The 14,722-nt window shown below is 36.5% G+C and overlaps 1 protein-coding gene across 2 annotated transcripts in view; it reads left to right on the top strand.

Annotated features, from left to right (window-relative positions):
* LOC115230364 (E3 ubiquitin-protein ligase MIB2-like) overlaps positions 1-14,722 on the top strand; it is a 28,199-nt gene that overhangs the window by 3,345 nt on the left and 10,132 nt on the right. For both annotated transcript variants that reach the window (XM_029800567.2, XM_036499631.1), the window contains exons 3-8: positions 1,125-1,269; positions 2,990-3,087; positions 4,795-4,899; positions 9,941-10,082; positions 10,569-10,678; positions 13,883-14,037. In XM_029800567.2, the coding sequence (XP_029656427.1) occupies positions 1,125-1,269; positions 2,990-3,087; positions 4,795-4,899; positions 9,941-10,082; positions 10,569-10,678; positions 13,883-14,037 (755 nt within the window). The remainder of the gene's footprint in view (positions 1-1,124; positions 1,270-2,989; positions 3,088-4,794; positions 4,900-9,940; positions 10,083-10,568; positions 10,679-13,882; positions 14,038-14,722) is intronic.

Below are 14,722 nucleotides of genomic sequence, written 5' to 3'. Positions count from 1 at the left end.
GTAAAAAAAAATTCGACCGAGGTCGTTGCCAGTGCCGCCTGACTGGCCCCATGCCGGTTGCATGTGAAAGCACCCACTATACTATCGGAGTGGTTGGCATTAGGAAGGGCATCTAGCTGAAGAAACTCTGCCAGATCAAGATTGAAGTCTGGTGCAGCCATGTGGTTCGCCAGCCCACAGTCAAACCGTCCAACCCATGCTAGCGGACGTTAAACGATGATGATGATGATGATGATGATGTCATAGAAGGGTTGGGCAGATTTAGAGTCATCTCCAGTAGGTGTTAGTTTTGATTGAAACACTACTACCACTCGTAAGATGAAACACTGCTATCACTGACAAGATAGTCAAGAGTGGATCACTTCTGATCACAGACATGCTTTATTGGGGCTAACCTGGGGATAAACTTCATTAAGACCAACAATCTTAGCTGTGGAAGTATGTGAAGATCATGGGCAATGGCTTTACATTTTGAAACATCATCATCATTGTCGTTTAACGTCCGCTTTCCATGCTAGCATGAGTTGGACGAATGACTGAGGGCTGGCGAATCAGATGGCTGCACCAAGCTTCAATCTTGATCTGGCAGAGTTTCTACAGCTGGATGCCCTTCCTAACGCCAACCACTCCGAGAGTGTAGTGGGTGCTTTTACGTGCCACCGGCATGGGGCCAGTCAGGCGGTATTGGCAATGACCTCGCTCGAATCTTTTACACATGCCACCGGCACAGGTGCCAGTAAGGCGATGCTGGTAACGATCACGCTCGAATGGAGTCTTTTACGTGCCTCCGGCACAGAGGTCGGATAGCCACTCTGGCAACGATCACGCTCAGATGGTGCTCTTTAAGGCAACACTGGTAACGATCACGCTCGAATGGTGCCTTTTAAGTGCCACTGGCACGGAAGCTGGTTAGCCGCTCTGTCAATGGTCACACTCGTATGGTGCTCTTTGCACACCGCTAGCACGGACGCCAGTCATCGAATACATTTTGAAACATTAAAAATAAATATTTATGCCATTAATTTCACTTTAAAAAATTTTTTTCTACCACTTTGATCTCCTGCAACTTGGATTATGTTCATTTCTTGAGTTTATTTAGCAAGCTATTTCTTTTATTTTTATAGATGTTAGGTAAAGTTGGTATAGTAAGATCTGTGCTCGCAAATGGTGATATACTCGCATCGGTGTTTGGTAAAACATTTGTATTGAATCCTGAGTGCTGTGAAAAGGCACCCCCAAACACGATAGTTCAGGGACCAAGTGATAACGGTAAGATTAATTATTTTTCTTAGTTTTCCTTTACGCACTTTATAAATACATAAATGGGGGTACAGGATATATAAAATACACCAGCCAGTAAAATTCTGTACTTCTTTTTGAATTAACACTTTTATGGGCTTGAAAATTCTCTGATTATGCAATACTGAAAAATAACTTGTGTTGGAAATTATTTATTAGCTATTGTAGTACTGTCTAATAACCTTGTCCAAAGTGTAGATGGAACTACAAAATGATATTACACACAATCATTCCAAGTCTAAATACTTCAATTGTAAACTCCCTCCTATCTGGCATCACTGGGACCAAAGGGTTAATGGATAACTGAATTTTCTACATATTCTTTTAATGTCATTGACAGAGCGGCTAACCGGCTTCCGTGCCAGTGGGACTTAAAAGGCACCATTCGAGCGTGATCGCTACCAGCATCGCATTACTGGCACTCGAGCCCTGTGCTAGTAGAGTATTAAGAGCACCATCCGAGCGTGATCGTTACCAGAGTGGCTATCTGGCCTCTGTGCCGGTGGCACGTCAAAAAGCACCATTCGAGTGGGATCGTTACCGGCATCGCCTTACTGGCACCCGTGCCTGTGGCATGTGTAAAAAAAATTCGACCGAGGTCGTTGCCAGTGCCGCCTGACTGGCCCCGTGCCGGTGGCATGTGAAAGCACCCACTATACTTTCGGAGTGGTTGGCATTAGGAAGGGCATCTAGCTGTAGAAACTCTGCCAGATCAAGATTGAAGCCTGGTGCGGCCATCTGGTTCACCAGCTCTCAGTTATACGTCCAACCCATGCTAGCATGGAAAGCGGATGTTAAACGACGATGATGATGATGATGTTTTTACTGTGTATTGGCTTATTAATTAAGGTATTTGGCTTATTAATTAGGGTATTTGGTAATGTGTTCTATTCCTAGTGACACATTGTGTTCTTGAGCAAGACACTCTATTTCATATTATTCCATTCTACTCAACTGGCAATAATGAGTTTTACTTATTATACAACAGGACCATCCTTGTCATATTCTGTGTTATGCTGAATCGCCCTACATTAAGAGTAAGGCTGAAGACGCTCGACCTTTATTCTCTAGAAAAATGACGACGCCGTGGTGATCTCATTCTTGCTCACATCATAAGCAGAAAGTGTAACCTCTCGAAAGAGCTATTCTTCATTCCTGCTCCAGAGCGTTGGCTGCGGGGTCACTCCGAAAAGCTCTATCTGCGACGATTTCATCTCAATCAAAGGAGAGGGGCTTTCTCTGTGCAGGTTGCGGATCTGTGGAATATGCTGCCAGACGAGATAGTGAAGACGCCAACGACCGCTCGGTTCAAAGTCTCCCTTGACCAGAAATGGCCTGAATTCTTTGCATGAACACCCTCCCTTTTCATAACTCCATGTCCCCCTACATGGCCTTGCTTTTTGCTTTTTGAGCCAAAAAATTAACTTAACTTAACTTAACTATGTATGTCTGTGCAGAGCTCAGCCATTTGTATGTTAATTTCACAAGCAGATTGTTCCATTAATTGCATCAACCGGAACGCTCACTGTCATAAGAGATGGAGAGCCAAGTCTGTCTGTGTGTGTATCTTCTAGGATCTCGGGCATCCTCCATCCGATTGCGCTCAAGTATTTTTTTTAGCTATATTGCTTATAGACATGCAGGAATTATTTTCCTTTCATTGAATTTTTTGTTGCATTTCTCTTTATAGCTGAAATGCGGGAGATGATGGAAAAGTTTTCTAAAATGACTTCTGACTTCGAAAACCTCTTACAGAACAGGCAGGAATACAGAGGTTTTCAAAGACAAGTAAGTTGTTGTCTCTTTGTGAGATATCTGGAATGTTCACTGCCCCCTTTTGATATCAACCTTCCTGAGATCACTCTTATTATAATGATACAACCTTCTTCTTTTAAATAATATGAATGAAAACACTCTCTTGAAATTTTATGCTAATTGAAATCCCAAACAATGAATTAATGACACAATGAATTTTGCTAAATTATTCATGATTTTAAAACTTGAAAATTAAATGAAACAAATACATTGCATTTCAAAAGAAATATTGTAGCAATAGGCTTAAATCTAATTTAATCTCTGTTTCACCCTCTCTCTTTTCTCTCTCTCTCTCTCTTCTCTCTCTCTCTCTCTCTCTCTCTATAATATATATATATTATATATATATTATAGGACATACAATAGAAATACAAAAATGGCTGACGGTTAGTAAGGAGAGACACAAATAGAAGAAGAAGAAAACAAAGGACCACTGATGCGGTCACAGGAGTGTGACGAAAGAACTCTGGCCGAAATAAGATTAAGATTAATGTAAAAAATAAATAACACTGAAGCAAAGTAATACCAAATATATAGTACGTGTGTTTTATAGGCTAAAATGGCAAAATGACCATTCCGAAATACAACAATATGTTTCAACACACGACTTCACATAAAAAATTTGCACAACAAATATATATATATATATATATGTGTGTGTGTGTGTGTGGGGTGGTGTGTCTGTGTGTGTGTTGGTGTGCGTGTGTTTGTGTGTGTGTGTGTGGGTGTTGTGTGTGTGTGTGTGTGTGGTGTGTTTTGTGTGTGTGTGGTGTGCGTGTGTTTGTGTGGTGTGTGGTGTGTTTTGTGTGTTGTGGTTGTGTGTGTGTGTGTGCGTGTGTGTGCGTGTGTGTGTGCGTGTGTTTGTGTGTGTGTGTGTGCGTGTGTTTGTGTGTGTGTGTGTGTGTTGTGCGCGCTTGTTGTTTGTGTGTGTGTGTTGTGTTGTTTGCGAGTGTGTTGTGTGGGGTGTGGTGTTGTGGGGTGGTTGTGTGTTGTGTGTGTGTTGTGGGTGGTTTGTGTGTGTGTGTGTGTGTGCGTTGTGTTTGTGTGTGTGCGTGTGTGTTGTGATGCGTTGTTTGTGTGTGTGTGTGTGTGTGGTGCGTTTTGTGTTGTGTTGTGGTGTGCGTGTGTTTGTGTGTGTGTGTGTGTGTGTTGCGTGGGTTGTTGTGTGTGTGTGTGTGTTGTGTGCGTGTGTTTGTGTGTGTGTGTGTGTGTGTGCGTGTTTTGTGTGTGTGTGTGTGTGGTGTGTGCGTGTGTTTGTGTGGTGGTGTGTTTGTGTTGTGTGTGTGTGTGCGTGTGTTGGTGTGTGTTTTATGTGTGTGTGTGTGGTGTGTGTGTGAGTGGTTGTGTGTGGTTGTGCGGGTGTTTGTGTGGTGTGTTTGTGTGTGCGTGTGTTGTGTTGTGTGTGTGTGTTTGTGTGTGTGTGTGTGTGTGGTGTGTGTGGTGTGTGTTGTTTGGTGTGTGTGCATGTATCTCTATCTGTCTGTATAAGGGTAATAATACTTAATTTTTCTGCTGTTTTAAAAGTGGTACTGCATTTGAAATATCACTTTCTTGTCTGTATCGTACAATACACATTCAACTCTTCTTAAAAACAAATATAAGTTTGTTTATACACACACACACACACACACACACACACACACATATATATATATATATATGTATATTTCCACATTTCAGCACCAACAATTTTCCGCCGGTGATGTAATTCAGATAATTGAAGATATTCAAAAAGTTAAAGTGTGTCAGAAAGGACATGGTGGATGGGTTGATGATATGACATCAGTGAGTATATTTCTGAAAGTGTATATTTTTTGTCCTGATTAAGGTGGGTCCACCCATGACTATCATGAAATTTATCTTTGAGACATTATCTTCTTACACAAACACATAAACATTAGTATGCATATATTATATATATATATATATATATATTATATATATATATTATTTCTTTTCCTTGTTTTACCCCTCTGCAAAGGAATTTTATTTAATTCCTTTGCAGAAAGGACCGGTTCGACGGGTCGTGTTCTGTCCTTACCTTCGAAACACTCATGGAGTCAAACCGGGGAGGGGACAGCTGATGAAGAGGAATGTTCCTTGTGTTGTTTGTCTTGTGCTCTGTTTTTCGTTGTTAAAAAAAGTCCGTTTCCATGTTTTTATATATTCGTTTCTCGTTGAGTTCTACGTCTATTTGTGGTGTCCTGTACTCATATATATATATATATATATATATATAGATATATAGATATATATATATATGCATGTATATATACATGTAGATGTAGGTACGTACATATATGTATGTATGTATGCATATATTTATTTATTAAGTTATATATATATACACATATATACATATATATATATATATACACACACATATATATATATACACATATATATATATATATACATATATATATATATATATACATATATATATCCATACATACATATATATATATATATATATACTAGCCTTAAAGACCCGTCGTTGCCGGGTGATACTGCTAGTGCATGTATATATGTGTATATATATATGTGTACATATTACATGTACATCTATATATATACATCTACACATAAAATGCAAAATACAAAGTTATATCTTGATATCGCTAGTGATAACAATACTCAAAATATATAACAGACTGGAATTGTTAGCCCGTCTCTTGTAATTTCGTTCAATTGTATCTTGTCCTCCCTTTTGTATAGAAGTGTGCCATAATCCAGCCTACCTCTACTTCGGGGAGGGGGGGGGGCATTTAAAATCTTTTTCCGGGACGTCCTACGTCCCAGATATAAAGGTAAAAATAGAATATTTCCACTTTGCAAGTTCGAGTCGAGTACTCCCTTGCACGCTCCGTTGACTCGAACCTTGGTTCTATTGTGGCGTATTTACCGCCTCTGATTAGATATTTTTCATAGTCGCACCAAGACACTTTTCGAAGGTGCTTTTCTCCATGTGTTCAAATCATTTTTCTCTACATTGTATACTTTATAGACAATAGTCTTTTCTTTAATTTAATTTTTTATTATCCATCTGGACTATTCCACTTCTGCACGCTAATTTTATTTTTAATTTATTCCCATTCATGTGAAACTGCTTATTCAAGTTCAAATCATTGATGCAATTTTATACCAATTGCTATTTTTACTTTTGTTATGTAACGATTATATTATACTTTAGTTTGATCTTAATTATTACTTACTACATATAATTCAATTGTTATTATTATTTTTACTGTTAAAGTGAAAGCATCTGACATAAAATAGAGAAATATTTTTGTTTCACTTTTAACACGTAATACTGAAATAGTGGAGAAGATATGATATTGCTGTGGGCTCGCCCTAGGCAAAAAGTTTTTAAAAGTTTTTGCCGATGACACTCCCCAGACCCTAAGTAAGTCATGTGTAAAATTTGAATGAAATTGGTTATGTAGTTCTCAAGTTTTAGGGAAACACACACACAAACAGACAGACACACATTCTCAGTTTTATATATTAAGATATACACACACACACAACATAATATATATATATATATATATATATATATATATATATATATATATATATATATAAATATATATAAATATATATATATATATATATAAATATATATATATATATATATTATATATATATATATATATATATATATTATATATATTATAATATATATATAATTATATATTATATATTATATATAGAGAGGAGAGAGAGAGAGAGATAGAGAGAGATAGATAAAAACTTACTTAGAAAAGGATGCTGGCATTCAATCATATAATAATACAATAATATATAAATATATGCATATATACATACATATATGTACATACCTACATCTATATGTATATATACATGCATATATGGGTACAGGATATCAAAAAAACGTTGAACACAATGAGAAACGAAAACATAAAAACAAAGACATGGAAACGAACTATGTTTTAAACAATGAAAGAACAGAATACAAGACATACAACACAAGGAATATTCCCCTTCTTCAGTTGCCCCTGTTTCATCTACTTCGCATTTCATTGCTCACAGGATGCTAAACATAGAGGGGACAGACAAGGACAGACAAAGGGATTAAGTCAATTACATTGATCCCAGTGCATAACTGGGACTTATTTAATCGACCCCGAAAGGATGAAAGGCAAAGTCGATCTTAGCGGAATTTGAACTTCGAACATAACAGCAGATGAAATACCACTAAGCATTTCACCCAGCGTGCTAATGATTCTGCCATATATATATATATATATACATATATATATACATATATATATATATATATATATATATATATATATAGGCGCAGGAGTGACTATGTGGTAAGTAGCTTGCTTACCAACCACATGGTTCCGGGTTCAGTCCCACTGCGTGGCATGCTGGGCAAGTGTTTTCTACTATAGCCTCGGGCCGACCAATGCCTTGTGAGTGGATTTGGTAGACGGAAACTGAAAGAAGCCTGTTGTATAGATGCATACATATATATATGTGTGTGTGTATGTTTGTGTGTCTGTGTTTCTCCCTTTAGCATTGCTTGACAACCGATGCTGGTGTGTTTACGTCGCCGTCACTTAGCGGTTCGGCAAAAGACTCCTGGGGTCGATTTGTTCGACTAAAGGCGGTGCTCCAGCATGGCCACAGTCAAATGACTGAAACAAGTAAAAGAGTAAAAGAGAGTAAAGATTAATACATACACACACACACACACACATATATTATATAAAATCCGTTCTGTCTGTCTGTGTATCTTCTAGGATCTCGGGCATCCTCCATCCGATTGCACTCAATTTTGATATGTAGATACCGACGGTATCAGGCCGTATATAAGTCTTGAAAAGATTACACAAATCGATTCCAGGTGAGAATGCGATCGATAAAGCCGTTTTTGTCCTGCTTTTCTTCCATCAACCTGTACATAACTGCACATTCCATTTTTTTGTTGTTTTTGCACTGCTTAAAGGCATGTTTCTTTCCTGTTTAAACCATGTTTGTGTTCTCCCAGTCAACAGCCTTATCATTACTGGTACTTTAAACTCTTCGGTTGCATATTTGTGTGAATAAAATCGTTTTTCTTTGGAAAGTCTATCTTTATATTTTCTTTCGCTGGTGTCTCAAATTTAGGTTGAATTGGTTGGTGTTTCTCAAAGGGGAAGCCTATGGGACGGTCGAACAAGTTGTTTTGAGAAAATTTGGTTTAAATGTTTGACAAGTCAGCACCGTCCATTGGACGGGGAGGGGGCGTTTTGCTCGTATATATATATTTATAGATAGATATATACATACATACATATATATATATACACATATACATAGGTATATATATACACACACACATATATATACATATATATATATACATACATACATACATAACATACATACATACATATATATATATAATATATTCATACAAACACACACACATCTATTATATAATATATATATATATATATATCTATATAACATGTATGTATATATGTATGATTGAATGTATATATGTATGTGTGTACATAGGTATGTATGTATGTATGTATTCATACAGGTATATATGTTGGTAGGTATGCATGAATTTCAGAATGTTTTTGTTTATAAAAGTTGTTAGTGAATATCTAGGTCAGAGTGGACATATTTTATGAAAAGCCTGTCAGATTATAAATCTGAGGTTTACGCATCCAACAGTTCAAACAATTGTTGAAGAGAAGTAACATGACAACATATGTATGTCAAACTAGGAAGAGAAAGTCATGTAACAAGGATGAAAGGTCTCGAATACTTGAGGGGTGCAGGTCTCATCCCGTTACCTTAAATTATTTGTCGAAGGAAAAACCAAGACTTCGAATATTTATTTTTCTGGATTCGCAATAATATACTCTTTTTTTTTTTTTACTCTTTTACTTGTTTCAGTCATTTGACTGAGGCCATGCTGGAGCACCACCTTTAGTCGAGCAAATCGACCCCGGGACTTATTCTTTTGTAAGCCTAGTACTTATTCTCTCGGTTACTTTTGCCGAACTGCTAAGTTGTGTGGACGTAAACACATCGGCATCGGTTGTCAAGTGATGCTGGGGGAAAAACACAGACGCACAAACATATACACACACGTACACACACACACACACATACACACACACACACACACATATATATATATACATATATACGACAGGCTTCTTTCAGTTTCCGTCTACCAAATCCACTCACAAGGCTTTGGTCGGCCTGAGGCTATAGTAGAAGACACTTACCCAAGGTGCCACGCAGTGGGACTGAACCCGGAACCATGTGGTTGGTAAGCAAGCTACTTACCACACAGCCACTCCTACGCCTATACAATATATATACATATATTTCCTTCAGGGCGAACCGGTAGCCATGGGAGCTAGTCACAGTAGTTAAAATGGTGTGAGCCAAATGCTGTCTCGTTCCAGCGTAGTGTAGCTCCGCCACGTGTTGGCTTGCTTGGGAGAGCTATGAGGACGTGTCCGTTCAATTCGGTGTCAGCTTCGTGAGAGATCGATACAGTGGGAAAGCTTGCTGTTGCTAGTTCTCTGCGCATGCGCATGAGGAAACTCCCGGCGGCCTCCCTGAAGAAATCCAACTCTGCACATGCGTGCTGAAGACTTCCAAAATGGCGTCACTACAGTCATTTTCTCTCATAGTTCACTAATTATAGATACAAAGAGGAAGAAAAAGAAAAAAGAGAGAGGTATGTCTACTTTTAATTTAAACTGGGATTTTCCAGGTAATCTGTTGCTATATTTTCACTTATTGACCATATTTTACCTTTATATATTTATTTTGTTTGTAGATATTAGGTAATATTGCTGAAGTACAACTAGCGTTACCAACTGGTACTTTAGTAGTTTTGGTATCTGGTAAATTGTGTTTACTCAACTCTGAATGCTGCAAAAAGGTGTCAAATCCTATAGATGACATTGAAGATAACTTTAGTAAGTTTTACCAATTTTACTCTCATCCAACCACATGTGTAAACCGAATGATTGTTATTTGGAAAGTTTGGGCTGGATGTATCAGCAAGATTCCTTTGGCATTTCTCTTTATATCTTGTGGACTTCTTTTGGTTTCTGTCTTCAAATGCCACCATCCAAATGTCTAAATTGCCCTGCAGTGGGACTAAAATTGAAATTATGTAGATGAGAATGTGCATTTTAACCATTAAGCTGTGTGTGTGATAAGTGATAATTCTTAATGTAAAAACATTTTGCTGAGCCCCCCCCCACACAAACACACATACACACACACACACACACACAACACACACACACACACACACACCACACACACACACACACACACAGAATAGTTTTAATATCTTATCCTGGTTTTGATTTTGATCTCAGAAATTTTGCTGGGGCTGTACTGGAAACATTTTCTCTTATTCTGATTAATTTTCACATTGAATTTACCTTTCATAGAATCAATGGATTACATGACACAACAGTGCTTTCGAACAGCCTTCAACTCCACAGCTGCTGAAGACAAAACGATGCATTTTCAAGAATTCAAGAAAAAGCTTCTTGAAGAAGTAAGTTCACATCGATATATCTTATTTCTTTAATGCCCACATGGGGTTACACATAGAGGGGACAAACAACAAATGGATTAAGTCAATTATATCGACCACAGTGTGTAACTGGTACTTATTTAATCGACTCTGAAAGGATGAAAAGCAAAGTCGACCTCGGCGGGATTTGAACTCTGAACGTAGCGGCAGACGAAACACCGCTAAGCATTTAGCCCGGCGTGCTAACGATTCTGCCAGCTCGCCGCCTTCACACCGATATATCTGGCATCTCAAACGCTCATTGCATTAACTTCTCTTCTTCTTCTTTTTCTTCTTCTTCTTCTTCTTCTTAGTAGTAGTAGTAGTAGTAGTAGTAGTAGTACTGTTCATAGTAGTAGTGGTAGTAGTAGTAGTAGTTGTAGAAGTAGTAGTAGTACTGTTCATAGTAGTAGTGGTAGTAGTAGTAGTAGTAGTAGAAGTAGTAGTATTACTGTTCATAGTAGTAGTGGTAGTAGTAGTAGTAGTAGTAGAAGTAGTAGTATTACTGTTCATAGTAGTAGTAGTATCATGAGAAAAAAAGGCAGCGAGCTTGCAGAATCAGTAACACATCAGGCAAAATCCTTTGTCGTATTTCATCTGTCTATGTGTTCTGAGCTCAAATCTCATTGAGATTGACTTTGCCTTTCATCCTCCTGGGATCGACAAATTAAATACCAGTCATGCACGCATTACAGGCCCACATTAAAATTCTGAAGTTTCACTTGAAAAGGAATGTGAGAGTAGAGAAGCAAGTGCCGGTCCATTCACTCGGACCTGCTCTTAGTATGTACGTATAGTCTGAGAATGGAGGATGAGGAGGGAGCACTTGTCCTCGTGGTCTGGGTGATCGTAGGTTGGTGGGGTATTAGGGAACAGCCATAGAAAGTCTCCCTGTTTTGGGGAATTAGTCATTTTTGAAACTTTTCTTTACTGTTGTTTTTACACACCCCTCTTTCTAATCCTACACTGTACCATCCTGTAATGTCCCCAACCTTTTTAATCCCTAAGGGTTAATAAAGCAATATCATTATCATCATTATTTTCCACCAAGGTCAATAAATTAAGCACCAGTCAAGTACCGGGGTTGATGTGATCAACTTACCCCTTATCCCAAAGTTTCAGGCCTTGTGCCTACAGCAGAATTATTATCATTATTGTTATTATTATTATTATTATTATTATTATTATTGAGTGAGAGAGCAGTGCATGCCATCAAAGTGACACTGGGGTAAAATATATGAAGCCTTGTATACCCATTATGACTACCCGTCTGATAAGGGTACACTGGGCACATGCACCACAACCATATGTGATGATTTCATATCATGGGGATCTCATATCAGGTTAAATAGTGCATAGCCTTGCAGATGGGGCCCAGTTAGAATTTTCTTCTGGTCGAGTAGTCCATCCTGCTCAAAAGGTTCTTGAATAAGGATTGTTTAAGGATGTTGAACGAACCACCCATGTACCCATGTTTCCTATTATTATTATTATTATTATTATTATTATTATTATTATATTATTATTATTATTATTATTATTATTATTATTCTATGTTTGACTTTTGCTTTATATTTGTACAAGTTGGCTCCAAGTCTCACCCAGAGACCTCAGGAGACACCTGTTTGGAAGTTCATGTTGTTCATGCCTAGAGTGCCATATATTTGGGGTTTTTTTTTGGTGTTGTACTAGTGAATATCTGAAAAAAAAAGAGAAAGAAAGAAAAGAACGAAAATTATGTTTGTTTTAAACCTTGAGATTACATAGAAAGTATTTTGCGTAGGATATGAGCAGTTCCCAAGGGCACTATCTTTTGAATTTCTGACATTTATTATTATTATAATAATAATTATTATTATTATTATTATTATTATTATTATTATTATTATTAGTATTATTATTATTATATTATTATCATTATTATTATATTATTATTATATTATTATTAGTATCATCATTATTATTATCATTATCATATTATATTATTATTATTATTATTATTATTATTATTATTATCATCATTTTATTATTATTATTATTATCATCATATTATTATTATTATCATCATTATTATTATTATTATTATTATTATTATTATTATTATTGTTATTATTATTGTTATTATTATTATTATTATCATCATTATCATTATCATTATTATTATTATTATTATTATTATTATTATCATCATTATTATTATTATTATTATTATCATCATCATTATTATTATTATTATTATTATTATTATTATTATTATTATTATTGTTATTATTATTATTATCATCATTATTATTATTATTATTATTATTATTATTATTGTTATTATCATTATCATTATTATTATTATTGTTATTATTATTGTTATTATTATTATTATTATCATCATTATCATTATCATTATTATTATATTATTATTATTATATTATTATTATTATCATCATTATTATTATATGTATTATTATTATTATTATATATTATTATTATTATTATATTATTATTATTGAGTGAGAGAGCAGTTCATGCCATCAAAGTGACACTGGGGTAAAATATACGAAGCCCAATATACCCATCATGACTACCCGTCTGATAAAGGTACACCAGGCACATGCATCACAACCATATGTGCGCGACATGGTGATCTCATATCAAGATAAACAGCACATGACCTTGCAGGTGGGGCCCAGTTAGAATTTTCTTCAGGTTGAGTAGCCCATCCCGCTCAAAAGGTCCCTGAATAAGGGTTGTTTAAGGATGTTGAAAAAACCACCCATGTTTCCAGAGGTGAATTATTCAAACCCCAAAGAATCCCCCTCAACACATGGCCATGATGCTCCCCCACTACTTCTGCTCGTGATCAGAGATGCACATATCGTCAGCCACTAAGGGACATGCTCAACTGGTTAAGGTCAAACAACTGACAAGCAATTCTGTGGTATTGAGCAGAATATTTGCTGTAGCCCATCTTTTATACCAAGACAAAACAATGTACATGATAACACTTCCAATCAGTTAAGATCAGAAGCCATGAGAGCCACTGCCTGGTAGTGCATCAGGGCATTTTATTATTATTATTATTATTATTATTATTATCATCATTATTATTATTATTATTATTATCATCATTATTATTATTATTATTATTATTATTATTATTATTATTATTGTTATTATTATTGTTATTATTAGGATTTCTTTGAGAACACTGACATACATGATGCTATCTGTGAAGGCGATGAGAAAATCATTGATAGGCTGATCAATAATCCCGACATTGATTTCACGACCCGTGACCACTTTGGCTATAATGCATTACACCAAGCCGCAATCAAGGGAAATAATTAGTAAGTGACTATTTTCATTTAGTTTTGTTGTTGTCACTGATTAACCACATTGAGCACACCATATCAAAAATATTCCAGATATAGGATATTTAAGGCTACATTATCTAGTGTGTCATTCTTACCTTTAGCTTATTTTCAGGTCAGCCCTCAGTAAGTAAACTTAAGATCAAAAGTATTCCAGCCATTGCAAATCCTCAACCTATCTGATTTCAGGCATGTTCTATTCAAGGTTATGTTTTTCCAATAACTCTTTACTCTCTCTTTTACTCTTTTACTTGTTTCAGTCATTTGACTGCGGCCATGCTGGAGTACCGCCTTTAGTCGAGCAAATCGACCCCGGGACATATTCTTTGTAAGCCCAGTACTTATTCTATCGGTCTCTTTTGCCGAACCGCTAAGTGACGGGGACGTAAACACACCAGCATCGGTTGTCAAGCAATGCTAGGGGGACAAAAACACAGGACACAACACACACAACATAATATATATATACATATATACGACAGGCTTCTTTCAGTTTCCGTCTACCAAATCCACTCACAAGGCATTGGTCGGCCCGGGGCTATAGTAAAAGACACTTGCCCAAGATGCCACGCAGTGGGACTGAACCCGCAACCATGTGGTTGGTTAGCAAGCTACTTACCACACAGCCACTCCTGCGCTTTTTCTCAAATAAGACGGTAGG

This window comes from Octopus sinensis, unplaced genomic scaffold, assembly GCF_006345805.1.
Source record: "Octopus sinensis unplaced genomic scaffold, ASM634580v1 Contig15439, whole genome shotgun sequence".
Classification (NCBI taxonomy): Eukaryota; Metazoa; Mollusca; class Cephalopoda; order Octopoda; family Octopodidae; genus Octopus; species Octopus sinensis.
Note: the sequence above shows the minus strand (reverse complement) of the source record. Positions and strands in the feature narration are given on the sequence as shown.